General features: G+C 47.0%; 10 protein-coding genes across 14 annotated transcripts; 4 read left to right on the plus strand and 6 right to left on the minus strand.

Annotated features, from left to right (window-relative positions):
• Positions 1-1,736: 1,736 nt before the first annotated feature.
• Positions 1,737-2,355, plus strand: TSTA_034790 (uncharacterized protein; the record flags this gene model as incomplete). Its single annotated transcript, XM_002480633.1, has 2 exons — positions 1,737-1,942; positions 2,007-2,355. 2 exons carry the CDS (start codon positions 1,737-1,739, stop codon positions 2,353-2,355), a joined length of 555 nt encoding a protein of 184 aa, XP_002480678.1.
• Positions 2,356-2,899: 544 nt separating this feature from the next.
• On the plus strand, positions 2,900-3,556 carry TSTA_034800 (uncharacterized protein; the record flags this gene model as incomplete). The annotated part of the gene is made up of 2 exons (XM_002480634.1): positions 2,900-3,074; positions 3,106-3,556. The coding sequence occupies 2 exons, from the start codon at positions 2,900-2,902 to the stop codon at positions 3,324-3,326; spliced, it is 396 nt and encodes a 131-aa protein (XP_002480679.1). The 3' UTR covers positions 3,327-3,556.
• A 2,131-nt stretch (positions 3,557-5,687) lies between these two features.
• TSTA_034810 (IQ calmodulin-binding motif domain protein) lies at positions 5,688-8,835 on the minus strand (the record flags this gene model as incomplete). Its single annotated transcript, XM_002480635.1, has 1 exon — positions 5,688-8,835. One exon carries the CDS (start codon positions 8,833-8,835, stop codon positions 5,848-5,850), a length of 2,988 nt encoding a protein of 995 aa, XP_002480680.1. The 3' UTR covers positions 5,688-5,847.
• Positions 8,836-9,394: 559 nt separating this feature from the next.
• Positions 9,395-11,200, minus strand: TSTA_034820 (vacuolar sorting ATPase Vps4, putative). Its single transcript, XM_002480636.1, has 4 exons — positions 10,714-11,200; positions 10,325-10,657; positions 9,823-10,273; positions 9,395-9,769 (listed from the first exon to the last, which is right to left on the minus strand). Exons 1-4 carry the CDS (start codon positions 11,007-11,009, stop codon positions 9,548-9,550), a joined length of 1,302 nt encoding a protein of 433 aa, XP_002480681.1. The 5' UTR covers positions 11,010-11,200; the 3' UTR covers positions 9,395-9,547.
• Positions 11,201-11,325: 125 nt separating this feature from the next.
• TSTA_034830 (prefoldin subunit 6, putative) lies at positions 11,326-12,416 on the plus strand. Its single transcript, XM_002480637.1, has 5 exons — positions 11,326-11,418; positions 11,488-11,558; positions 11,618-11,742; positions 11,799-11,859; positions 11,926-12,416. The coding sequence occupies exons 1-5, from the start codon at positions 11,358-11,360 to the stop codon at positions 11,986-11,988; spliced, it is 381 nt and encodes a 126-aa protein (XP_002480682.1). The 5' UTR covers positions 11,326-11,357; the 3' UTR covers positions 11,989-12,416.
• Positions 12,417-12,426: 10 nt separating this feature from the next.
• On the minus strand, positions 12,427-14,675 carry TSTA_034840. Of its 2 annotated transcripts, XM_002480638.1 has the most exons (4): positions 14,551-14,675; positions 14,407-14,473; positions 13,766-14,339; positions 12,427-13,716 (listed from the first exon to the last, which is right to left on the minus strand). In XM_002480638.1, exons 3-4 carry the CDS (start codon positions 14,312-14,314, stop codon positions 12,910-12,912), a joined length of 1,356 nt encoding a protein of 451 aa, XP_002480683.1. In that variant the 5' UTR covers positions 14,315-14,339; positions 14,407-14,473; positions 14,551-14,675; the 3' UTR covers positions 12,427-12,909. The 2 variants fall into 2 exon arrangements, with proteins under 2 accessions (XP_002480683.1, XP_002480684.1); XM_002480639.1 differs by having other exon boundaries at positions 13,766-14,333; positions 14,407-14,675.
• A 630-nt stretch (positions 14,676-15,305) lies between these two features.
• On the minus strand, positions 15,306-15,860 carry TSTA_034850 (uncharacterized protein; the record flags this gene model as incomplete). Its single annotated transcript, XM_002480640.1, has 2 exons — positions 15,306-15,660; positions 15,721-15,860. The coding sequence occupies 2 exons, from the start codon at positions 15,858-15,860 to the stop codon at positions 15,306-15,308; spliced, it is 495 nt and encodes a 164-aa protein (XP_002480685.1).
• Positions 15,861-16,031: 171 nt separating this feature from the next.
• TSTA_034860 (nuclear pore complex protein (SonA), putative) lies at positions 16,032-17,816 on the minus strand. Its single transcript, XM_002480641.1, has 2 exons — positions 17,005-17,816; positions 16,032-16,952 (listed from the first exon to the last, which is right to left on the minus strand). Exons 1-2 carry the CDS (start codon positions 17,269-17,271, stop codon positions 16,119-16,121), a joined length of 1,101 nt encoding a protein of 366 aa, XP_002480686.1. The 5' UTR covers positions 17,272-17,816; the 3' UTR covers positions 16,032-16,118.
• A 1,196-nt stretch (positions 17,817-19,012) lies between these two features.
• On the plus strand, positions 19,013-20,168 carry TSTA_034870. Of its 4 annotated transcripts, none has more exons than XM_002480644.1 (5): positions 19,013-19,085; positions 19,138-19,324; positions 19,379-19,430; positions 19,483-19,666; positions 19,725-20,168. In XM_002480644.1, the coding sequence occupies exons 2-5, from the start codon at positions 19,162-19,164 to the stop codon at positions 19,875-19,877; spliced, it is 552 nt and encodes a 183-aa protein (XP_002480689.1). In that variant the 5' UTR covers positions 19,013-19,085; positions 19,138-19,161; the 3' UTR covers positions 19,878-20,168. The 4 variants fall into 4 exon arrangements, with proteins under 4 accessions (XP_002480689.1, XP_002480690.1, XP_002480688.1 ...); XM_002480645.1 differs by having other exon boundaries at positions 19,015-19,085; positions 19,143-19,324; XM_002480643.1 differs by having other exon boundaries at positions 19,015-19,085; positions 19,143-19,302; positions 19,423-19,430.
• A 17-nt stretch (positions 20,169-20,185) lies between these two features.
• TSTA_034880 (hydrolase, alpha/beta fold family protein) lies at positions 20,186-23,419 on the minus strand. Its single transcript, XM_002480646.1, has 2 exons — positions 21,436-23,419; positions 20,186-21,386 (listed from the first exon to the last, which is right to left on the minus strand). Exons 1-2 carry the CDS (start codon positions 23,228-23,230, stop codon positions 20,377-20,379), a joined length of 2,805 nt encoding a protein of 934 aa, XP_002480691.1. The 5' UTR covers positions 23,231-23,419; the 3' UTR covers positions 20,186-20,376.
• Between the last annotated feature and the right edge of the window lie 218 nt (positions 23,420-23,637).

Here is a 23,637-nt window from a genome sequence, read left to right on the forward strand (position 1 = left end):
AAATCAAAAACGGAATCCCGTTACAGTGTTCGCAATTTGACTGGTTTATGAAGGTATATTTTTGCTGACAATTTTCAACGGCCAAATATCAACGATGCATGCTCTTTACGGGCTTTCCCCTTTTCTTATATCAAGGCATTTTTGACAACCATTCCTCCAATCTATTCTATCATACATGTACAAACTTCATGAACCATCCCATTTCCATAATTTGAGGTCATATTTCAGTCATTTATCATCATTCATTATTATTTCCTTTGTTCTGTGGGCGTTATCACGGGGGTTGGAAACACCCGACAAAAATTTTCCAACCCCTCGCCCGCCTCCCTTTTTCTTGTCTTTATTTATTTCCTGCCTCTCCTTTTCTCTCTTCCTTTTTCCTTTTCTCAAAAACATCTACTCTTGGGACATGCACTCGATCGTCTGGAGCATCACCTCTCCTAGCTATTTACTACCGTACTAGATCATCTGGTATGCGCAGCTTCCCGGTCTAGTTGGTGGAGCCCAGCATCTGCTCATAAACGATCTGTGCTATGAGTTCTGCTGTCCATCAAATCTGCTATGGAAAGTAACAAAAATGGATACAAATCAATCTGGTGAGTCCCTCAGACAAAAGAGCTTCCGAAGAAGCTGCTGACTTACATAGATGTAGACATCAGGATTGCTTTACATCCAATTATAAGAGTTATCCTTCTTTTGGTATGTTCTGAAGACATCTCTATGGGTTATAGCATCGGCTAATATTTGCAACAGCCTGAAGTTGCTCCTACTCCTGAAGCATAATTCCTCTTTGATTGGGATGTTGCTCCTGGGCTCAAGATTTAAGCAACACTGAATGATTGTCCTCTTAAATAGGGACTCGTTTTGGAAGAACAGTATATTTTCTGATTCTCACAACCCCTGGCCTTCCAAATAGAAGCCATGGGTAAAATTTTCATGCGAGCTGGAGTTTCAAGCTCACACAACAAAGACCGTGGCTGCACGTGGAATGAGATACAACGTCCCGTGGGAGCACCAACTGGAAACATGTCGACCGGAAATATGTCTATATGCGCCTACAGAAGTCTCAGAAATTGGCCGAATAACGACTGACATGTTTCTGCTCTGCACACTATGGAGAAAGCCAACACTGCAGGAACGCTCGCGTTACCTGACACAACGAATGAAGTTGCAAGATAAATCGAATAACCCAACCTCCGAAGACCATCATACAGCAGTTGCCAACATTCCAAAATTTCTTGGGTGTGGAGGATATCATGACCCTTCCTAAAAACGAGAAATGTGTTCTCCTGGTGCACAACTTTGCTCATAACTTCGGAGAATTTGGCTGTACGGGCCTTGTTCTTCGTTGAACAGCATATTTCCCGGCTCGCAACAGCTAGCATCCACGAACAAGTGATGAATTTGCGTAATTAGAATCCCAAGCAACAAGCTACGTTTGATCTTTTTGGGAATATTCCAGGGAATGGAATTGCCCTTATCCAAGGCATCTTTGGGTGTGGAAAGACGCTAGTCCAGGCTACGCTAGCGAAGAGTTTATATGATCTCGATCTGTGTGTTATGATTGTTGCTCCTACAAACACAGCGCTCGGGCGAAGGCGTGGCCACTACGATAGAAGAGTGATAACGGTCGAGAAGATAAGTCAACGACCACGACAAGAAAACGCGACCTCAACGATTTCAGCTTCTGATAGCAGCCAAAATTACATTCGATGAAATCGATGCAGCTTGTCACAATGGGCCCAACCACCTGCGAGATGAATTTATTAGGGTCTGCGAGTCCTACGTCGCTCTCAGACAATCTCCTCGACAACTACCCTGATGAAAAAGCAATTAGGACTGTGGTAGATACAACGAACACAAGCAAGGGCAGAGAGAACGACGATTCTTCAAAAGATGACAGCGATACCGAGTTTCGCCTTGTGCAAAATTGTGGCTGCGAGTGGGCTTAGATACGACGTCCCGCAAGGATATCAGCTGAAAAACCATGTCATGAACTCGTCTAGGGATTCCACCGTGAAGAGAAGAAACTTGAATTCGAACGCACCCGACTCATCATGGACGAAGAGTTCCAAGACGAAACACGAAGCAATCGAGGTGGATCTTCAAAACAAGAATACAGATCTCACCATGCTTCTGAGAAAGACAACGACGAGTTTCGAGAAGGAGGTTATAAAACAAGAAGCCAAAACATTCCAGAAAGCGTTGGATGTTTATCTAAGAGCACCACGGCCTATACGAAAGTCGTTATGCGTTGAAACTGCCCGACTAGACCGAAAAGCTGCGCATACTTATGATCCACCTCAGCAGTTCTCTGGGCAGTGGGCATTGCCTTTCTCACTTTGGATCTGGTGATCGTTACGAATTCAGATTCCAGAAAACGGTTGCGACATCGACCTCCCGGCCCAGACCCGTGGCAAGTCCGAATCCGATCTTGGTGGACAAACACGGCCTGCGTGGACATCGATATCATCTTTTCTGAAAAAATCCAATGTTAAATCTCGAAGCATTCAAGCAACATGGTGTTGGATCCTGAATTTGTTTGACTTCTCGGTATCCATGTCGTGGATTCGGAAGCCGGACGCGATCACAAGACTTCGTCACGATACAATGAGAAGAATTCGAACGTCGTGAGCGATCTGCTGCAGTCTATTTACGAGGAATTTCCGTACCCACTACAAAGCACAGATCGCCCGTTACTATGATATGGGAGTGGAACATATACCGTTCGACCAAAAACGAGGCCCCGTTAGGAGTGTACGTTGGCCTGTTTCGTCTGATATGAAGTTGTTCGCAAACATCAGATTCTATCTATCAAGACACTTCGTTAGTTCAAGTTGAGAAGGGTGCTAAAAGACATACAAACTTCGCAAGTCTCAATGACTATAGTCACCTGAGAATGGATGACCTCAAATTATACACCGTCCATACTTCGATTGTTCTGAGCGATAGTGAGCAAAAGAAGATGTCGCAGGGTCTGCTCCTCTCTTTACAGAAGGATGACAATCAGAGATTAGAGAATATCCCCACTACAAAGGCGGGCAACCATCAGCTCTCATTTGATATGAAAGTCGGTATGCGACTATCAGTGAATACCTCAAACAGCAAACAATCAGGCCGAAACTGGCCTTCAGTCCCATGAACTTCCGCAAGTTACCACGGTTGATGCAATCCAAGAACACGAATCAAACATTATTATCTGCGACTGGATAAACATTATCGCTGGGGCTGGTATGGGATTCGGGGGGGACAATCGACGAGCAATTGTTGCTCTCACACGCGATCGTGCAGATAGTCACAGTCAACAAGGACGCAAAGATCGCTGAGATCCTTCGGTCGACCAGTGCTGGAAATCTATGAAGAAGACATTGATCAAATGTGTCCTACACCATCGTGGCAGAACCTGGCTATAACGAAGGAAGGCCGCTCCATATCTATACTGATCTCGGCCTGAAATATTTTGATTTGGGAGTGAAGTTACTATATTGCAGTACCTTCCTTTCGTTCATCGAAATCACCTCTGGACGCTGACTTAGGTCCTGAGAGGATTACAGCGCAAAACAAGCAGGCAATCAAGAGTTGCCGGAATGTTATATTCACTTGGCTATTCTTTAAGGACAATGGCAACTCACCATCATAACGCCGTACAAAGCACAGATCACCCGTTACTATGATTTTATTCGAGCACTCAAGACCAAGACTGGCCTTCCGTTCCAGGAACTTCTACACATTACCATGGTTGATTCCGTACAAGGCCATGAATCCAACATAGTAATTTGCCATTGGGTCAACCTTGCTGGCGGGCGTCTGGGATTAGTGGGAGACAATCTGCGAGCACTTGTTGCTCTCACACGTGTTCGAGCCGCACCCTATCACGTGAAATTACTTAGTTATTTACCAGCTCCCCACCGGAGACCTAGAGAGAGACCAATCAAGTCATCATCATCCCACTATAATGCGTCCGTTATACACCCATTGTTGTTTTCGGGGCCGTGGGCACAGGTATGCCCATGGGTAAATGTATGACTCGGGCCGCTATCCAATGGCGGTACCGCATTGGCGCTACCTCAGGGAGAATAACCGAGTCGTTTGACCGTTTGACGTCGCATTAACCTCCAAGGTGGATGAGAAGGACTCGTACTTGGATACCGCCATTACTGTTTACAATGGGGAAACCTGGCGAGGATGTCTGGAACAGTGGAACTGAGGGACCTATGAATTCGAATCGTTAGGAATATCGACTGGACTGCGCGCATACTAGACGATTGAACATGGATCATGTCGAATGAGGCGATGTTCTAAGATTTTGTGTATTTCCTTCACCCAAAATGGCTGTGTCGAGCCTAATTAATCACCATTTTGCAGAACTAACAGACACGGAGCTGCCGTGATGGCAGACGAGGAACGAAAGTTCGCCTAACGCAAAATCTTCATTGATGGTTGTCACGATTGGAATGCCAAAAAAGAGGAACTGGCTTGCTGAAGAGAACTGGGACTCAGAATATCACTCCATGGAATGATTTCGACTTGAATACAATCCTCCAAAGATAATCAGAATGCCCTCGTACAGGCTCATCTCCCACCAGACCCATTGCCCAACTCCCCACCGGCTGCTATAGTAAACTCCTTCCAAACGACGTGTTGAAACAGAAGTTCGACCATTGCGCCAAAAACGGAGCACCGTTATGGGGGTGACAATTTGAATGGTTTATGAAGCGCGGGCTACCCAACGTAACGAATATCGCCAAGCGTTGAACCAGGTCAATTGGTACATGATTCTCCGTCATGCACGATAAGTTATACGGATTCCTGATTACTAATCTCGAACTACTGCCTTGCCAGATCATTTGTGTATGAGAGACACTCTTTTCGACAACGCTAAGTGAAAGTCTCTGTTCGTCACTATGAATGTCAGGGTGCATTTCTCATCCGCGTGACATTCTCAAACGACGGCCAGTCTCAGAATCAAGGGCTTGGGTACCATAGGTTTCTTCAAAGACACACGCAGAAAATCAACCGGCTCCATCAGATTTGGGGATCTTGAGCAACTTGCCCTTTTCTCCGTCTCAACAACGTCCAAGTTAAGTGAATTGGGCCCAGTATGCGCGGCCCCTCCTTGAGAGGCACCTCAACATGCATGACCCAGCTATAAGCCTAGATACGCAGTTTTGGATAGTTGCTTCCACATCATGCGCAGAAATTTAAAACGTTTGATTCGATTCGGGGAACCTGAACAGCGTTCCTCCTTATCTATGTCCACAACATCCGGACTAAGCGGCTCCGGTCCCCAATATGCGCGGAGATCTTAGCCAGGTATCTGAACGCCCACAACCCAGCAGGTGATTTTGAACATCCAATACCGCATGCATCCACTTCTCGCCGAATTTGCGAACAATTGCCTGTTGGGACTGGCCAACTAGGCCAAAAAGCTGTGCGCATATGGGCGATTACGGGTACGGATCGCGTGGAGTGAGAATGATATCCCAAAGAGATATCATCAAGCTCCTAAAAGGAACAGCATTATGGGTTAGAGAAGACATTCCAGAATTAGTTTGATCGGCCCTGGGATAGGATCAACAAATGATGGGAAGATGTCCCAAAGAGATATCAACTCCCAAAAGAAGCAGAATAGCTACTTGAAATGTACCATAGTTTCTACGATGAGTTCAAACAGTCTTGGAAGTCTTGGAATAGGATCAACAAATGATATCATTCTTGAACAATTTAGTATGCATCGATAATATGGCACAAATGAGGAATAAAATCATAAACCAAATCCATTCAAAATTGAGCAGAAACGAAAACCAATGCAAACTCTATGAAGCATCAACGAGTCTTCTGGTGCGTCTAACTAGTAACAGATTCACTGATAACCCTCTCATAGACCAAGCTGTGACACGTCCAGTCTACATCCCTCACTTTACTCAACTCATCGACCAATTTACCAACCTCGTTGACGAACTCGGGCATCCCCGCAGCGGCCAGGGATTGACTTGCCGTGGTTGTTGCGCGGACTCGTTCGCTAGCACTTGCAGCGCTGAGTCGGGATAAGATGTGAGTGCGAAGACGGGAGAGCATGAGTCGTGCTACCGGGTCTGTGAACGAGGAAGATGATGATGTGGTAGTGCTCTCAGTCACGGTGGATGTGGAGGCGGAAGTAGTAGAAGACGAGGAGGAACCGGCTCCCGAGACATATTCAATTGATGGCATCTGAGAACTCAATGTGTAGTCCACAGAGGTAGTGGCTGTGGCAACTGGGTTCAATACCCGTCTCATAGTCGATAACAATTGTATCCGAGCAGCAGCTGGCATCGGTCGAGTAGATTCAATAATCGACTGGATTCTCTCCGGTTTGATTTCGGCAAAATCAAGGGACAAGATGCGATCCGCTTCTGCTTTCCATTGTGATCGTACATCTCGTTTCAATAAGTTTTTCGCGGTAAGGAGGACAGCTGCCGTCGCAGCAATCTTGAATGCAGTCATGTGCAGTTTTTCAAGTCGCGCATTGTCCAGTTCGAGTGTTTCAGGAACAAGATCTGACGGAACAGGGGCATTACTGAGTACAAGATCGACCAGGCCTTGCGCATAAACCTTGGCAGCTGGAGGTTGTATTTGTCTCTCTGCAATTTCCGGATCTCGTCGCTTCATATCGTCAACCACGAGATTATGATTTTTTTGCCAGAATCGCCTGGTCTTGTCAAGGTTGATGGTACCATCCTCAAGTCCCTTTTGAAATGTCCTCTGCTCATAACCCGGTGCTTCTTGAATCAGCTGAGGAGCAGCGACTTGAATCATAAAATTGGTATGGTCCAAAGATAACAGGTCAATAATACCCATCAACTTAGAAAGTCGATCAATAGGATCAGCCGACTTGTCTTCAGCAAAAGCTTTGACTTCAGCGTCACGGGCAGGGGCGCAAAGTTGAGGCAGTATACGACTCATAAACTCGAAGAAAAAATCGTACGAGAATGTACCGGCGTTACATTGATTCTCAATCAACTTCGGGTCCAATGCCTCGCTGATCAAAACATGCAGAGAATTTCCGGGTCTCAAGGACCTCAAAAGTCGGTCTTGTATAACAGTGGCCATTGCAACTATCCACTTTGTTCCCAGACCTGCATCAACATCACTTCTCATCATGTCGGTCATATGTTTCATGAGTTGTTGGCGAGGAGCGGTGTATTGGGTTTGCTCAATCCTGAACTCCCGGTTGATCAATAATTCGTGTACTAGAACACGGTTTTCAGGTAAAGCTGTCAAGGCTTTCGTAAAGCTCTCATGAGGTGACAATCTTTGCTTGTCCAATTCATGCAGTACGGCACTTTCGACATTGTTGAATGTCTCACTGATCGGAGACGAAACGCTATCCGCGTGAGCATCGGCATTATTCAAAACTGCTGCGGACCGTGGGATCGATTGTTTAGACGACTTTGAGCGCTTCTTCTCTCGCTTGGCCTTTCTCAATGCTTCTTTGACCATGTCCAGAGCCCTATCGGAACCGGCAAGTCGTTTCAACCTAGCCAAAAGCATAATTTGATTGTGTCGAATTCCCTGATAATATTCATCTGCGGCACCTCCTGCTCGATCTTCCTTTACAGTCTGCCAAATAAGCTCCAACTCAACGAATTGAGCTAGCATGATCTCAATCAACACGGTAGAATCGTGAGTCTTCCAAGCATGAAAAGCCGAGAAAAAGACCCCGTATGCTTCCCGCAGAACCTGAAGCTCGCTGGACATGGAAGTGATAGACTGATGCTTCAGAAGCCGCTCCGTGATCTGCTCAAATGACACAACCAAGTCGCGCGCTTTCTCAGTCAAGTCTTGTTCTTGCTCGCCACCGCTGCTCATCACCGAAGACGGATGCGATAGAATCAAGTAACTGCTTAAAAATGTCCGGACAGCACCTCGCTCGCTTACTGGTCCACCATCCATGTCCTGCAATCCGCAGAGTCGAAGCACTCTCCCCATTGTCTCCAAAACGGTATCCTCCGAAAGAAGCGAACTCAAATCGTCGAAGGACATGATAGCAGTTTGTTCTCGTGAGAGATTCAGAGATCGGAATGAACCCATCACCTTTCGCGCAACATAATTCTTCCAAGCCTTTTGAATAATCCGAGCCGCTGCATCACGCGTCAATGAATTGAGCACCGTTTTCACCATCTTGCTTTCTTCTCCAGAAGGTAGACTAGCCGTCCGTGGCCTCCGGTGCGTCTGCTGATACTGTAACCGTCTCTTTTCAGCCTCGGCAAACTTCTCCGCCATTTCCAAACGAAGACGAGCGTACTTTGCAGCTTTCAATTCGCGAGTTTCTTCAGCTTTCTTCTTGGCCCGGCGGACTTCATCTTCACATTTCGCGGTAATTTCAGCTAGGAGTCGTTCACGAGCCTGCTGCGCAGCCAGGGCCCTTTCTTCTCGTTGGAGATTCCTTGTTGCAGCTTTCGCAACAGCTGCCCGGAGTCTCACTTTCTCGGCATAAGCAGCGCGGTCGGCTAGGCGTGCTTTGCGGGATTCCAGAATGGAGGCACGACGGAGATGCTGCGCAACGTGGTCGCTTTGCGGGCCGCCGTGTGCAGATGTATTCGAGTGATGCGAGTGAATCGAAGAGACAGAACCCCGGCGTGAGAGCTTATCGGATGCGCGTCGAGCGCTGGCGGATCGTCGATAGAAACGAGCCGCGATATGAGGGGGCAGTGAGAGAACTCGCTTTTCGTCGTCGGATGTGAGCATTTCTACATCAGTGGAATTGATTCCAGCGGATGAAGGTGCATCTGCATCTGGTAGATGGATTTCTAGATCGGAGTTGCGTCGGATCATGGCGGCATGATATGAACGCATGTAGTATGTAGATCGGTGCAATCTGAAATCCGGTCTTTTGTTGGAAATAGGAGGATCACAAGACGTTTATTTAAGAGTGGAAGAATGTCGAGAATATAAAGGATGCTGACATTTGTTTCTGATGTCAGTCCGTGCTTGTTTCAGATGCGAACGTGACGAGTAATCAAGATTAGTTCGGACGATAGTGGAACGTGAAAGAATGCCGAAAGTGGCGCAATCTGTTGGTGAGATTGCTGAGTAATGGCAACAACCTTGTTCTCTAGCTCGGATAACTAGTAGATAGGTCAAATATAATGAGGTCAGTCTAGTGACAGGTCGAGAAGACGAGGATTCTCTCTCTGGAGAGAGAGATGAATGAGCGTGAGGGGTGACTGCCTATCAGCCAAAACGTTAGTCCGCTTGCAGAGATGACACTAGGCCTCATTTAGTTTAGCTCACTATCTATCTACGATCTTTATTAATTGATCAAACTAAGGATCCTGGTCAATGTATTTATATGAAATGATGTCTAGGTATGGGATATAGTAGCATAGTGGATGACAACGCCTGTCCAGACCAACAAAACACGTTCAACAGATGACATAACCATTGAGACCAAAACTCCAGATCTTGAAATGTCATATCACAACTGTACGGAGAAACGAGATGGACCCATAACGAAGTGAGGTGGTCTGAATTGAATTGAGTGAAAAGAAAAGTTAAGATGTAATGATTATGAACCCTCGCTCCCAAACTGCTTAGTCCATTCAGCATTCCGCTCCAAATCTTCCCTGCTGACAGTCGGTCTGGAATTCTTAATAGCTTTGATAAAATCTTTCAAGACAAGAGGTGGCTCGAGCAGTCTCTCAGAATCAACTTCCATCCAATTCATTTCCATTGCGCCGTTATCTCCGGGTGAGCAGGGGGTGAATTTCTCGACGCCGTCGACGAGGACCTACAAGTCATTGTCAGTTAGATAATACCAACAGAATAAGACAGAAGACATACCTTTTTGTAATGTGTGGCTGTTTGAATCTTCCGAATAGGCTGCATCAACGCGTCCTGCACCGCTATACTAATATCACTGCCGGAATAATCTGCACTAATCTCCGCCAAATGTCGGTAATCGGCCTGCGTCAGGTTGCACGGCGTGCTGCCCACGGCCAGCATGAACATTTTCATACGTGCATTGATATCCGGTAGACTGATATGAATTCTCCGTTGGAATCGTCGTCGAATGGCAGCGTCCAGTTGCCAGGGGATGTTCGTTGCGCCCAAAATCAAAACTCCTCTTGAATCCTTGCCGACTCCGTCCATTTGCACGAGAAGTTCGGTCTTGATGCGTCGAGATGCTTCGGATTCACCTTCTCCACGCGGTCCACAGAGGGCATCAACTTCGTCAATGAAAATAATAGCCGGTTTGTTCTCTCTTGCCATATTGAACAATTGCTTGACAAGTCTACACACATGTTAGCTCCTTTCGACAAGAAAACCTAGGTTTAAGACCAACCTTTCACTTTCACCCATCCATTTCGAAACCAAATCACTACTACTAACGCTGAAAAATGTACTGTTTGCTTCCGTCGCAACGGCTTTTGCGAGATATGACTTTCCCGTTCCAGGGGGTCCATACATCAATATACCCTTCCAAGGTTGTCGTTTGCCCGTGAATAAATGAGGGAATTTTATCGGTAATATAACAGCCTCCTTCAAAGCTTCCTTTGCATTTTCCAAACCGGCAACATCCTCCCATCGCACGTTAGGTTTTTCGGATAGAATGGCCCCTTGCAAAGCGCCTCGTAACTTTTTAGCTTCTGCATCTTCGCCGTCCTCGTCTTCTTTCCTATATTCAGTAAAAATTAGCATATTTTCAAGTCTATCGAAAAGAAGAAAACTCACCCCTTCCCACCCCCATTCGCCACTTTCCCATTCGCGCCCACCGCGCTCGGTTTCTTCTTATTATCTGCATTCGCCAAATGATTCTTCAACTTCTCCGCGCGATCCATATATTCACCCGTCTTTGCTCGAATCATCTCCTTCGACTTGGGATTCTTCTCCCATTTGAGGGCGAGCATGAACAACTCCAGCGCGGCGTAGTAGCCTTGATAAGCCTTTTCGTATTCGCCCGCATTATCATGTTCGATGGCTTTTTTTACGGTGTCGATGGCCCGGCCGAGGAAGTCGGTGTTACTCATTTTGTGTATGCTGAGAGTTTGTGTCTTTGACTTGAAAGATAGGTGACTTGGAGATGGATTGTCCGCTTGGAGTGGGGTTGCCAACTCCAAACGCACGCGCAAAGACTCGAGAGGACGATAGGATCACTAGATGTAGAAATGATCAATTCAAGACACAAGTCTTTGCAGCTAGAATATCGTGAGAAAATATCGTAGAGGAAGTTTCAATAAGTCGAAGGCGGAATCAGAGAGATGTTTATGTTTGGAACTCGAGTGCCTGCCGCCATCGGACGGGGAAACTAGTTTGACATACATAGAAAACCCTCCCCGCTAACTTAATCCACAAGACATTCAACCCTGAATATCAAAATGGAAGCAGCACAAAAAGCGCTACAGGCGCTCTCAGAAGAATATCAAAATCTTCAAGCAGGTATTGTCTCATTACCATTTTCTGCGGAGAAGAAATGAGAAGAGAAAATGCTAAGCGGCAGACATACAGAACTAGAATCCATCATCCTAGCACGACAAAAGCTCGAATCGCAACAACAAGAAAACCAAGCCGTGCAGCAAGTAAGCCTTCCCTTACACATTTACTGGTCTTGTCGAGAATGACATACTGACCGTCAAAGGAATTCGCATCCCTAGACGACGACTCCAAAATCTACAAACTCGTCGGACCAGTCCTGCTAAAGCAGGAAAAGTCCGAAGCCGTCATGGCTGTTGATGGTCGATTGGAATTCATCGAGAAGGAAATGTACGCCTCTTCTCCGTTCTCTGAATTCTTATCTTTAAGCTAATCTGCGAGGACAGAAAACGGATAGAGACGCAGATTCAGGAGATTAATAGTAAGAGTGATAGGAAGAGGACCGAGGTAAGTTTCTTTTTGCTGCTTTTGGCTGTGATGGTATATCTGACTTGGAGCTTTTTGAATGTAAAGATTATTCAATTGCAAGCACAGATTCAGCAACAAGCTGCTGCTGCTGGAGCTGTTTCTGCTTGAGTTGGTGAATGAGATAAAGAAGATAGAATATGCCATTGAGAGAAAAATATACAACGCATTACTACGGGTCTTCTGTTACATTGACTACCTAGGTAATTGAGGAACTATGAATAACTCCTGAAAGGACCTCCAGATCAGTTATTTCGAATCTTCATTGCTGCTACATGTAAGGTCTATCGCAAGATCTCAAACAGTCTAAGCAGAAAAGTATGTATATACATACAAGAACGGAAAGAGCCCGCATGAATTTAGCTATTGCTGTCAGGGAGTAATCGAGCGAGAAGAGAATAAGAATGAAATAGGGAGTGCGGTGCAATGCTATCAACAAAGAGATGGCAAAGGGGATAGCTGGAGAAGTGGGTATCTTTGATAAGAAACTGGAAAATCGAAAGGTCCCTGAATGGTATATATTCAGGGGCCTCCGGAGTAGGAAATAGGAAAGGATCTTGTTCTGGGTTTTGTTCTTCTAGCTAGCTAGGATGTAAAAGGGTTACTGCACCGTCTCTCAGAGTTAGTGCGTAAACAGTCAATCATCGAATACATCACGAAATGACATGTAAGAAGTAGGAAGACGGAAGGGATGAAAACGCGACATTCTTAGTTGGGTATCATCATGACAAAGGAAGATATAAAGAAAATGGGAGGGGTGGTTGCGAGGATGAAGCGAAAAGTGCGGCTTCAACAGTGGCAAGACGTGGAACAGAACTGAAAATCGGCGAGCGTCTGGAAATGGACCCGTTCTGGCACATTGACTGTGTGCTGGCTATTCAGAGATTGCGTATGTCTTTCTGATCAATCCAAGGGCGACCGAACTCACTACAGAGTCGTGATTGAGACTGGCAGGGTTTGGGCTGCACATATGGATATATCCCCAGTCAAGGGTATAAAAGAAAACACGAAACAAACTTTCATGTCAGTCGATCAATCCGTCTTCCAATGCCCCATCAGCCCCGTATCAACATCTTCCTGAGCAATCCACAACTCAAACGCATAAAGCGCCATCGTACAAGCCAAATTAATCCATCGCCAGAAATTCGAGCCTACATCCCCTTGACTCAACCACCACTGCCCACCCGCTGCACCGCCAGCTGCGCCTTGCGAATTGGCGGCAAAATGCTGCATTAATAAGCTGGTATAGACCGCGACGAGTATACTGGGAGAAAACCAGCTTAGTAAGCCCAAAAGCTTGTTGGCACCATCATCGTCGTCGAGTGATGCTTCTTGCGACAAGGCTCGGGCACCGGATTCGCGAACTGCAGGTATAATGCGCGTGGAGGCGTAGAACACGAATAGGCGATAGGTAAGGGTGATCAAGATCGATGGTGTGACGGCACTGAAAGCGGCAGCAATGACATTGAACGCAGCATGGAGAATAGACGGTAGCAGCGACAGCAGGTTCATCAATGTGCTATACGACGCCATGATGATAGGTGGCAGAGGGGGAAAATCCGCTGCTTGGGCTGGAGGAGCTTGCTCGACAGGTGCAGATGGTTGATAGTCGGTGAAGATCTGGTAGACGCACAGGACAATGTAAGCAAAGAGAAGCGAGCTCTCGACTGCATTGCCACGACCACTTCCAATTCCCCAGGCGCACAAAATGACAGCGCTAGTGATCGCGACACCAATAAGAGCGGCATCCACGTTGGAAATTTCGGGGAACTGGAGAATGCGCCAGAGGAAATAGACCGAGCTGGAAATGATCGAAGCAGATACGACAAGGAGACTGATCTGTGGAGTGTTAGCATCCAAGATGAACCATAGAAACTGACTGCCTTACCATCCACGTATCACCACCACTCCTATTGACCAGCCAACGCGTAATTTGCCCAGCAGCCTGGATAACAAGCAGACTGCAAAAACCCTCAACAAGCTGAAAGAAAGGCGACGACCATCGCAAAAGCTTATCCCAGCTCCCAATAGCAAACGATTCCACCAAACCGCCAGGACCAAAAACCCATGTCGAAATACCATTCCATAAACCGCTGTCAATTTCTTTTGCATGACTGCCGCTGGTGTATCTATCGACCCATGACCCGTTGGTATTGTTGCGACTCTTTGAATCCACCGAAAACAAATTCAGCGACCAGATCAACAACGCCGGCACGATGATCCATTGCGTTGACCCCACGAGAATGACGAATAATCTCCTGAACCGCGACGAGTCGGGTGTCGCCAATTTCAGTAGTGAAAAGAAGAAGTAGAAACTGGCGAGAGAGAGCGAATAGGCCAGACCGCAAGTTTTGCCGCCGACATCAAAGGCGAGTGGGATCGAGAGGACGATCGCGGTCAGGTAGATGGCCGAGGAGAAGACACGGAGAATCCACATTGTTTTTTTCTGTTCTTGTCTGTTACTGGTGAGCGGTGTCAGTCGTCAATCATCACTTGGAAGTCGTCGCGGGGAATAAAAGGGTGACTGACAAACAGGCCAGAATTGTCAACAAGAGTGATAAACCCCTGCCTAGCAGGGAGGAGTATTGAATGTATTCTAACCAGACTCAAAGCCAGATGTCATCAGCTGTTGGTACCTGGTATGAAGTAGCAGTGACCAGGAAAGACACACACAGTCAAAAAAAGTTGTGGTGTAGACTGAGACTGAGAAAGTTCTAGGCGGATGTTGATAAACCCAAATAAGCACGCGATCTTATCACACCGTATCTTCACGTGCCAGATCTACTACTCCTTGAGATGATGAAAGCTTGAATGGATTCTTATTGTTTTCTCAATGGATTATAATGACTTTATGCTCTTCCCTTGTGAAATATGTATTCTAAAGCGGTGTAAATCTAATCCAACATCATTGCTAATTTCTTATTCTCATTGCTGCATCTGGACAAGTCGACAAGTTCTAGTCGCTCCACTTCTGCATGAACCATCTGCCACCATGAAGCGGTCAGAGAGAATTCTGCTGAAATAGTGGGATCTTCAAATTATGATCTATAAGCAGGTTGACCGAAACAATCCAGTGATGATTTCAGATTTGATAGTCAGCACAGCTGGCAGGCTGTTCAAGACTTGCTGTTGACTGTTCAGTAGGATTTCAAGCAACAATCCCACAATCAAAGTTCATGCGTTGTCTGTCGTCGCATAGGAATGCGATCGCAGTCAAATTAGTGGACTGCAGTCCATCAAGGGGATTGTCCCATCTCAGATAATGTTGCATACAACCTAGATGTCGTACGAGGAGCGCCTAGGATCCTGCAACCCATCGACGAAAAAGCTGGATCTGGCATCACATGCTGTCTGTCCAGATACCCCAACCAGTGACTCGCACATTGTCCACAAATCCATAGTAGTCTTCATCCTCCACCAAAGAATCCTCAATGCCTCACACGCAAAGAGCTAATATCCTCAATACTCCCCGACCCATCCCCAGCTCCAACACCACCTTCCTCCACAAAAACATTAGTTGACTCCCCCAAAGCCCTCTGAATCAACTTAACCTTCACCAAAGCACCCTTGAGCCTCTCCTCAATCTCCGAAACCGCATCTTCAGTATTCTGTAAAACCAGTGTAGCAGGGTCGACTAAGCCGAGTAGTGTTTGGATGTTCTTTGCTAGTCTTGAGCCGGGATGCAATGCGGGCATTGAGTTGCATATATCGGTGTTGATTGCGTTTTCATCTTCATCCTTTGAGGGTATATCTTCGTTCATGCCCTCGGTAGTTGTTGATGAGCTGATTAACCTCTGGTTCCAGACTAATACTCTGCCATACAATCTGCCTAGTTGGACTAACTTCTCGAATGATTTTTCAACGGCGAAGACGCTTCCTTCTGTGTATCCTGCACGAGCACCATCGATGACACCGAGGTCGTAGCCTTCTTTATAGAATTGTTCTTCCAGGGAGAGAATATTATCAAGTATGTCGGTGTCCATTTTAAATCTCATTTATTGTGGTTGCCGTAGAATGTGATACGTCGAAAAGGCTTGGTTGTGAGGGGTTCTAAGAATAGAAGATTGTGGAGATAATTTTGATGCTTTTCTGCCGGGCGGATTGTATCCATGGAATACATAGCAAGACTTACAGGTGCACATCTACGAACTTTTATAGATCAAGTCAGACAGATTCATGCCTGATTAGGTATTCGTAATGTAACTATCGAGATCTATCTCTGTTCATCTAAAACAATCACTTCACCTAGGTTTGCGTGCATTTGGTCGAGGCTTGACTTCCTCTTGATTGACCGGATGCAACATGACCTTGTTCGGCGTCTGTGGTGTATTCCCCGTATACCCCTTACTCCAATCATAACTAACAGCATACGCAAAGATACTACCGTCCCGATTGAACGTCGTGCAGGGAATCGTTCCACCAACATTCGGATATCCTTTCAATCGGTGCTTTGCATCCTTATCCCAGAAATGGAAAGTACCATCGCTGCCAGCAGTGCTGAAAGTGCCGTGGACAGGGTGGAACGATATGGCGTTGACGGCATAGATGTTGCTAATGTCACGGTTGTTGGCGGGTGTTTCACGGTGGCATTTGAAGCTAAAGTTTGAACTTGAGTCCTTCTCTTCGACGTATTGAATGGCACAGCGGCCTTCGATACTACCCACAGCGAAACCGGTGGCGTCTGCGAAACAGCTAACCACCCTCGTCTGCCACTTTAGCGGAGACTGCATGGTTTTGTAGAAGGTGGTGGGATTGTCCAGGTTGATGATGTTGATGTAACGATCAGCGGTGCCAATGACGAGGAGCTTATTCTTGACGTCCATGGTATAAACACGCTCTTGACATTCCACCTGCGCGATGGGGGTCTGCTGTCGCAAATCCCAGTATTTCACCTTCTTGTCCCATGAGCCCGTTATTAGAAGTGGTTGTGCTGAGTTTGTAGGGTTGGGTATCATTTCACAGCATCGGATAGGCGCGTCGTGGGCAGCGACTTGGAGTGGGGTAGTGGCGTTGGCTCCTAGATCGAGCAATCGTGCAGCTTTATCTGCTCCGGCACCAACGACTTTTGTTCCATCCTGAGGCCGTCAGCGTAGCTCACACTCATCATAGTCCAAAGGGACAACTTACCGGAGACCAACAACAGTTCAAGACAGGAGCTTCATGTTCAAACAAGGCTTTTCCTTCACTCTGCCCTTGATCGTTGATTTCATAGATGCGGACTTTCTTATCCCACGACGAGACGGCGAGATGGTTACTGACGGGCGAAAAGGCGAGATCTGAGATACTGTCTTCGGGAGGGGAGTTTAGAGCAACATCTTTGGAAATGTCGCCAGTTGTGTTTGTTGCTGATGTCGCGGTGGCAGTCGTGCCGACGTTTCCAAAGAGGCCCGACATTCAACTGGATTTGCTGTATTTCTTGTTCAATCTCGTATCCTTGAAGATTATAATGACTGGGAAACGACTGTTGAAAGGTGAGGCAGAGATGGTGGTGGATTTTTGTGTTAGAGCAAGCGCGCAGATGAAGTGTTCTTGGAGACGTGAGTTCAGCAAAACACTAGCTTGATCAGTGGGGCGGCCAGTGCAAACAGTGCAAACAAGGAGCTTTCCTCTTTCTGTCTCTTCCTACCGCCAGAACCCTACAACAACATAACAGCAAAGAGTTTTGGAGATTATCATGTCGCTCACCTAGAGCAATCTCTCATTATTGGTATATCATTCTTTTTTGTATTCCCAGGAGTGGTGCTCCAACTCCTGACATGATCCACAAATGCTGAATCTCTGCCTCTACTCGACAAATCGATCTTCGCCATTTCTCAGGAAAGTTGACGTCAAGAAGAGAGGGATGAAAAGGGAACATTGCAGAAGTATTGCGGACATGCCATAGCTACTTTATCAGCGTATACGCTCAGATGGGCGGAATTACTAAGCTATCTTTACATGGTATATTGATGCCCCAGGCATCAACAACCGGACTACCTCTGACGTTATTTGTGATTTGGCAGTTGGAGCTCGTCTTATCTAAGCTAGGCTGGGCAACATGAGACCAGATAGACAGCTCGTCAGGTGACTTGGTCACGTTAGAACTTAGCAGGGCGGAGATAATCACCTGATGGTCTGCTGATTCGTGGCGGAATCACCCAGTCAGAGGCCAACACCATTACCTGATGTACACATCTCCTGGTACATTGATGCTACATCAACATGCAGTGAGTGCAGCCCATACTAATTACATGATTGAGTACATGCCTCGGCTTGGACGTCGATATGCGGTCTGTACACATCTTTGAGACAGGTCTCCTGAAACGCATCGTACGACTTCTACTTATCCAACCAATAGGAAGAGAGTAATACGAGACTGGCCAGAGCTGTTGTAAACCGAAATGGCTTCACGTGAGCTGTGTGTCTTATGTACTTAGGGTGCAGAGTCCTGTACGTGTCGAGAAGAAACTGCTGGTCGAAGTATTCAGCAATCGACAGTATATACGCACCCCTATATAGTGCCTAACTACGGCTGAAAGAATAGCAAGTCATGGAGTCATGATTGATACCCCACAGGACGGATAAGAATTAACGAGTGGAGCAAATGGGGTCGCTGGGAATGCGGGGTGCAGCACTAGCCCTAATCATTAGTCTCAATAGTCTCACTATGTAACATAGTAGACTTGAGTTAGAGATAACGTGACATATGACGCAGCCATTCTCTCACCCAGCACACACCATCATTGGCTGTTTTGGTACCCTTCGTTTCGCCAAACCTTCGACCGTAGCCGATCCGCTCGTTCCGGGGTGTCGTCCTAGAGAGTCGTATAGATGCATAGAGAGGTATGTGGATGTATTGAAGACTCAAAGTAGAGAGATGCAGGGTATACAGAAAGAGGAGTCGAGACAGTAGAGGCCGCATCCCAAAGAGGAAATTGGGAGGGTGAGCAGCCAATTGCCAGCTCAGCCCCGGACCGGGAGCATTCCATGATTGGAGGATTGCATTAGAATACGCTGGGAGAGCCAATAGATGGGCGACATTTAGAGTAGAGGATCACCAGTTGGTTGGGGGGGAGGTGCCTTCCCCCTCTCTTTCTCTGGCCCCGTGACCCTGGATCCCTCTCTTATACTCTCCTCTCTTTCCTTCTCTCTTCTCACAGTCATCCATCAGTTCATCACTTCACCATCACCAATCAATTCAACCCCATCAACCCATCACTAGCTATCAGGTAGCTAAAGCTAACCCTTCCTCTACATCAATCTATTTGACATACTGAGAAGAATAGCCTAGTCACACCATCAACCATGACGGAAGAGCTCACCCGTATCGATTCCGCCGTTGCCGGTCTCTCGATATCCCCCAAGGACGAGAAGACGCAAACCAAGACGGTAGAGAAGGAGAAGAAGGCCAAGACACATAAACGTGTTGGATCAACGGCAGAAGGGGTAAGGAACATCAAGGACTTGGGTAAGACTCCTTACTGACTATATCTATGCTTCGACTCTTGACACATGCATATAGAGAAAGAGCAAATCCCAATTGAAATTGCCATCGAAACGCAAAAGACAGGCTGGTCAGTCAGTCCCTTTCTCTGCTCATATATCGGATGACACTGACATACACAGGAAACTAAACACATCACCCTCCACAATCGACGACAGGGAAATCCTGAGCAAGTTCCTCGTGACACCCCCCGTAAAGAAGATCGATCTACATTTCCCGTTGGGACTAGAAGTCACCGCCCGAAATCTGAAGGGCGTCACTATTAAAGATGCCCTGGATGCAATTCACAAACAATTCAAGAAAAAGGTACCTTCCCTCCTACCCATCTGCCTATCTATAGAATATGCCAACTAAATATGTATAGGCGGACGACGAACTAGGCGAAAACCCCTACCTCGCCGGCTTCGAATGGGATCCCGAAGAGTCATGGACAAAACTAATCGTTCACCAAAAGAAGGCTGGTGCGCCAGCTGCTACAAGTAAGAAGTCGAAGAAGAAGGAGAAGGAGGAGCAGTAACTTGAGCTCAAATCCTTCCTATGCCCGCATACAAACCTCGGATACCTTTTATCTATGGATCGAATCATCAGACTACGTAGTAGAATTTGTTTCTACCTAGAGCTGTGTTTATTGATTAGGAGAAAGGATGGGTTCTATTTGTGTATCTTATGTTTTATTTCTGCTTTACTTTGTCGTCCAATGTGTTGTCCTGTCGTCACTCCTTCATTCGGGACTGGATTGATTACCCTAGCTATCGCTACTACGGAATCAATGATAATCAATATCCCCTCATGAAACTTTTTTTCGAGTAACAAGTCTGATTCTCATCCGTAGATACCTAGGTATGCTAATATGCCACAATAATGCAAACATGCTATGCTCCCGAATACTAACCGCAACACACAGATCAAGCCATGAACTAAAAAGGGGGGGGGAAATGCACATAATAAACCACTAACTAATAAAAAGGGGTATAAAATGAATCGAAAGAATAAGAACCTCGAATGGGGGAAAGGAATTAAACAGCAACAGATCTCGACGTATAATGCGCCGTAGTCGCCGTAACAGTAGACCTCCTCCCCCTCCCAGCCCTCCCCTGCACAACGGTCGTCCAATCCTCCCATTCTTTAGCCATCTCCGTCAAAACATTACTCATCACTACGGCAGAGGCCATTAATCCATGCCCCTCACCTTCCAGCACACGCACTTCGCACCTTCGCATCGTTTTTCCGAGCCAACGCACATTATCAACGGGGACGCGCGTATCTTTTGTCCCGTGATGGATGACGACTTCGCGGTTGATGTCTACATATCTGAACCCGATGGTTTGTCTGCGTTCGAGGCAAATCAGTAAATCAACGGCTGGGTTGGCGTTGGTGGTTGCTAGTTCCCAGATTCGATAAGTAAGGCGAGTATCGTATTCGGTTTGGCGTTCTTTTTGTTGTGAGGCGAGGATTGCGGCTTCCTCAGCTGCAGTGGGTCGGTTGGCGTTGATGGCGGAGGTTTGAGAGAGGGTTGAGTTTCGCTGATCGTTGCGGAGGAATGGTGTTGAGGTGGAGTTGCTGGCTGTTGTCATGGTTGAGTTGCGGTCGTTTTTTGTCTGGTTGCCGTTCGTGTTGGTAGAGGTATTGTTGTTGGATGATGTGAGTTCTGTCACCGTCGGAGCTACTGTGTCTCGTCCGAAGCTCTTTCGTTTATTGTTTCGTCGAGGTGATTTCGGTAGACTTGTCGTCAGACTGCTGCTCGTGGCATTCATAAAGCTCGAGTTTGCTACCTTCAAAAACGGTGTTGGAAGGGCTCGCAAGAGTCTCTGAGAGTAAGGCACTGCATTATTCGGCAGTGGTTCTTTATGCGTGCCCAGATTCGTCATTTGTGAGGGAGGAATCCAAGGCGCCAAAAGATGGATACGGCCGCGAATGTGTTGGGGTATTCTAAGCGCAGTGGCTAATGCATATATGGCCCCTGCTGAGTGTGCCAGAATAGAAAATTTGGTGATTTTGAGATGATTGCATACGATCGCAACATCGTCTAGAATCAGTTAGTTCGTTTCTTCCACACCACATTTGTGAATACTCACCAGGCCAGGTCAATGGAGTCCCCTCACCCTCCCCTGAAGGATCACTCTCGCCCACACCCGGTCGATCAAGTGTCACCAGACGTAGTTTCAATGTCCGCGCCAACTCATCATAGAATGCCATCAAATATCTAGTGAGACCCATACCAAGACAGCAAAATATAACGTGCCCCTTAGGATCGCCGACTTCTGAAAATGCAATCATTCTTCCTGAGCGCGGATGAGGCACCTTTTGCGTCAGTCTGGGCGAAGCAACATATGCCTCTACAGCAAGGTCGATAGAATCAGCACTAGAAGGCCGTTCTTCAGCTATCGACTGACGAGTGGCCATCGTAAATGCCCCAGAGGAATGACGTTTGTGATTTTTAGGTACAGATGGGCTGGGTGGTACATCCGCTCTGTCGAGTGATTGTCTCTTTTTCTCCCTCGTCCTCCGCGTTTGTATTGCTGGAGAAGGTGCACTCTCCTCGAAGGGATCAGTTTCTGCGTGTTGTAGATATCGAGAGATCAATGCATCGTCTTGAGATAATCGTGTAGATGTATGTTCCGCGACCACAGGTTGCGTCGTCTTGGCTCGTGAATTGAATGTATCAATTGATGTCCGACCAGCAGGGACCTCTTGAGCCTTTGCCAGTTCGTTTTTAATTCGTTTTTGTTGCTCCTTGACCTGCTGGATCCTTTTCGTCGTTTGTTCAGTAGCAGCCTTTGCCTCGGATGTTTTGGCAGATTCACCATAACTACGCTCCTTGCTAGTCGTAGGCCGTTGTTCAGTTGATCGGCTATGCCTGCTCTTTCGAGGAGCTTTATTGATGGTATGCCTCAGTGACGACTCGCGTGTCGGGATAATACGTCCGCTTCCAATACCTCCAGGGCTAGGTAGAGATGGATTTGGTGTTGGATGTGACGACTGTTTTGTAGCCGTAGCGTCCTTGATGTTCTTGAAACTGAGATCTTCAGCGGGGTTCAGGATCGCCCCCTCTTCAACAACATCTGCCATCGAATTCTTCGACTTAAGGCTAGTACGACTGCGAGCAAGATTTGGTTTCAGGTTTTCATTCTGCGATGAAGACTTGATACTGCGTTCGGCTTCCTTATCCTGCCATGAATCTCTAGATCCCCTTCGTAACATTCCTAGTGCACCTCTCAAGCTCCTTCGACCATCGGAGCTTGTAGACGCAACACTACCGGCACGCGAAACACGAGGGCCCGGTTCTGTTGTGATGATTCCAAAACCTGATAGCGACTGTTCCTCCATAGCAGCTTGTGACGATGAGAATGAACTTGTTGATCTATGTGTTAATGGAGAGCGATCACGGCCGAAGCTATTCTTTAATTTAGGAGATCGCGGCGACCGTGGAGAGCTAGGCGTGGGTGCGGGGGCCATGCGAACAACAGGAGCCAAAGCGGCATCGTCAGGGTGTAAAAACGGGCTTTCGGCGGCATCATTCGGCGTTTTGTATGCCCCATAGTCCACTCCAAATCCTTGTCCGGAAACTTGCGACTGTGCGAACTCTGTCTGGTGAAACCCGGGCGAAGAAGGCGCTGTTTGTGCGCTAATATGCGGCAAATTATCAAAATGGGTTCGAGCGGGGGATGAGATGCTGGAAAGAGACGATATCAATGACGATATTATTTCGGGAGATGCGGGAGGCATTGGAGGCACATGGCCAGATGGCCGTTGTCGCGGCAAACTCGTCGATCGACCCGGTAGTGACTTGCGACGTCTGGAAGTATTCGCATCCTGCGTACCGCGACTGCGCGGTAACTCAGGTGGTACGGTATCCTGTGTTGGAGCCATTTTTCTTGTCGTCTTCTTAATCACGGTGGACCAATGTCGCACCGCAGGACCCCAATAGGTGCGCTGATAAGCGGGAACAAGCTGTCGAGGTAATAAAGGAAAAGAAATTCGACTCGAGCAGGTCGAGATAGACGACTAATATGCAGCACGTTGACTGCGTGCTTGTCTGATGGATTTCTTCCCCCTCCGGTTTGGAGTGCAGCCGTCTGATAAGTTACCCCTTTCCGAAGTCCTTCCCAGGGGGTATGTATCAGTGGAGTCGCACAGCCCGATCAGCTAGTGCCAGTCGGATTGTAAAAGCATCACTTGACGGCGAAGATGTCAGGAGTAGACAAATAACAGGGCTGGTAGAATGTCAGGCATCAAGACAATCATGAAAGAAAAGAATGACAGACGTCAAAGTATGT

This window comes from Talaromyces stipitatus, genomic scaffold (genome assembly GCF_000003125.1).
Source record: "Talaromyces stipitatus ATCC 10500 scf_1105507295541 genomic scaffold, whole genome shotgun sequence".
In the NCBI taxonomy this organism is placed as follows: domain Eukaryota; kingdom Fungi; phylum Ascomycota; class Eurotiomycetes; order Eurotiales; family Trichocomaceae; genus Talaromyces; species Talaromyces stipitatus.

Bases quoted from the DNA above. Each gene is read 5' to 3' on its own strand.
- TSTA_034820 (XM_002480636.1), bottom strand. From the start codon at position 11,009: ATGAGTAACACCGACTTCCTCGGCCGGGCCATCGACACCGTAAAAAAA. The intron at 10,658-10,713 runs GTGAGTTTTCTT...TACTGAATATAG, and splicing joins GCGAATGGGGGTGGGAAGGG to GAAAGAAGACGAGGACGGCG. The intron at 9,770-9,822 runs GTATGTCTTCTG...AATGACTTGTAG, and splicing joins CAGCCACACATTACAAAAAG to GTCCTCGTCGACGGCGTCGA.
- TSTA_034830 (XM_002480637.1), top strand. From the start codon at position 11,358: ATGGAAGCAGCACAAAAAGCGCTACAGGCGCTCTCAGAAGAATATCAA. The intron at 11,419-11,487 runs GTATTGTCTCAT...GCAGACATACAG, and splicing joins ATATCAAAATCTTCAAGCAG to AACTAGAATCCATCATCCTA. The intron at 11,860-11,925 runs GTAAGTTTCTTT...TTGAATGTAAAG, and splicing joins GTGATAGGAAGAGGACCGAG to ATTATTCAATTGCAAGCACA.
- TSTA_034840 (XM_002480638.1), bottom strand. From the start codon at position 14,314: ATGTGGATTCTCCGTGTCTTCTCCTCGGCCATCTACCTGACCGCGATC. The intron at 13,717-13,765 runs GTAAGGCAGTCA...AACACTCCACAG, and splicing joins GTGGTGGTGATACGTGGATG to ATCAGTCTCCTTGTCGTATC.
- TSTA_034860 (XM_002480641.1), bottom strand. From the start codon at position 17,271: ATGTCGGGCCTCTTTGGAAACGTCGGCACGACTGCCACCGCGACATCA. The intron at 16,953-17,004 runs GTAAGTTGTCCC...TGACGGCCTCAG, and splicing joins TGAACTGTTGTTGGTCTCCG to GATGGAACAAAAGTCGTTGG.
- TSTA_034870 (XM_002480644.1), top strand. From the start codon at position 19,162: ATGACGGAAGAGCTCACCCGTATCGATTCCGCCGTTGCCGGTCTCTCG. The intron at 19,325-19,378 runs GTAAGACTCCTT...ACATGCATATAG, and splicing joins AAGGAACATCAAGGACTTGG to AGAAAGAGCAAATCCCAATT. The intron at 19,667-19,724 runs GTACCTTCCCTC...AAATATGTATAG, and splicing joins ACAAACAATTCAAGAAAAAG to GCGGACGACGAACTAGGCGA.
- TSTA_034880 (XM_002480646.1), bottom strand. From the start codon at position 23,230: ATGGCTCCAACACAGGATACCGTACCACCTGAGTTACCGCGCAGTCGC. The intron at 21,387-21,435 runs GTGAGTATTCAC...AACTGATTCTAG, and splicing joins GACTCCATTGACCTGGCCTG to ACGATGTTGCGATCGTATGC.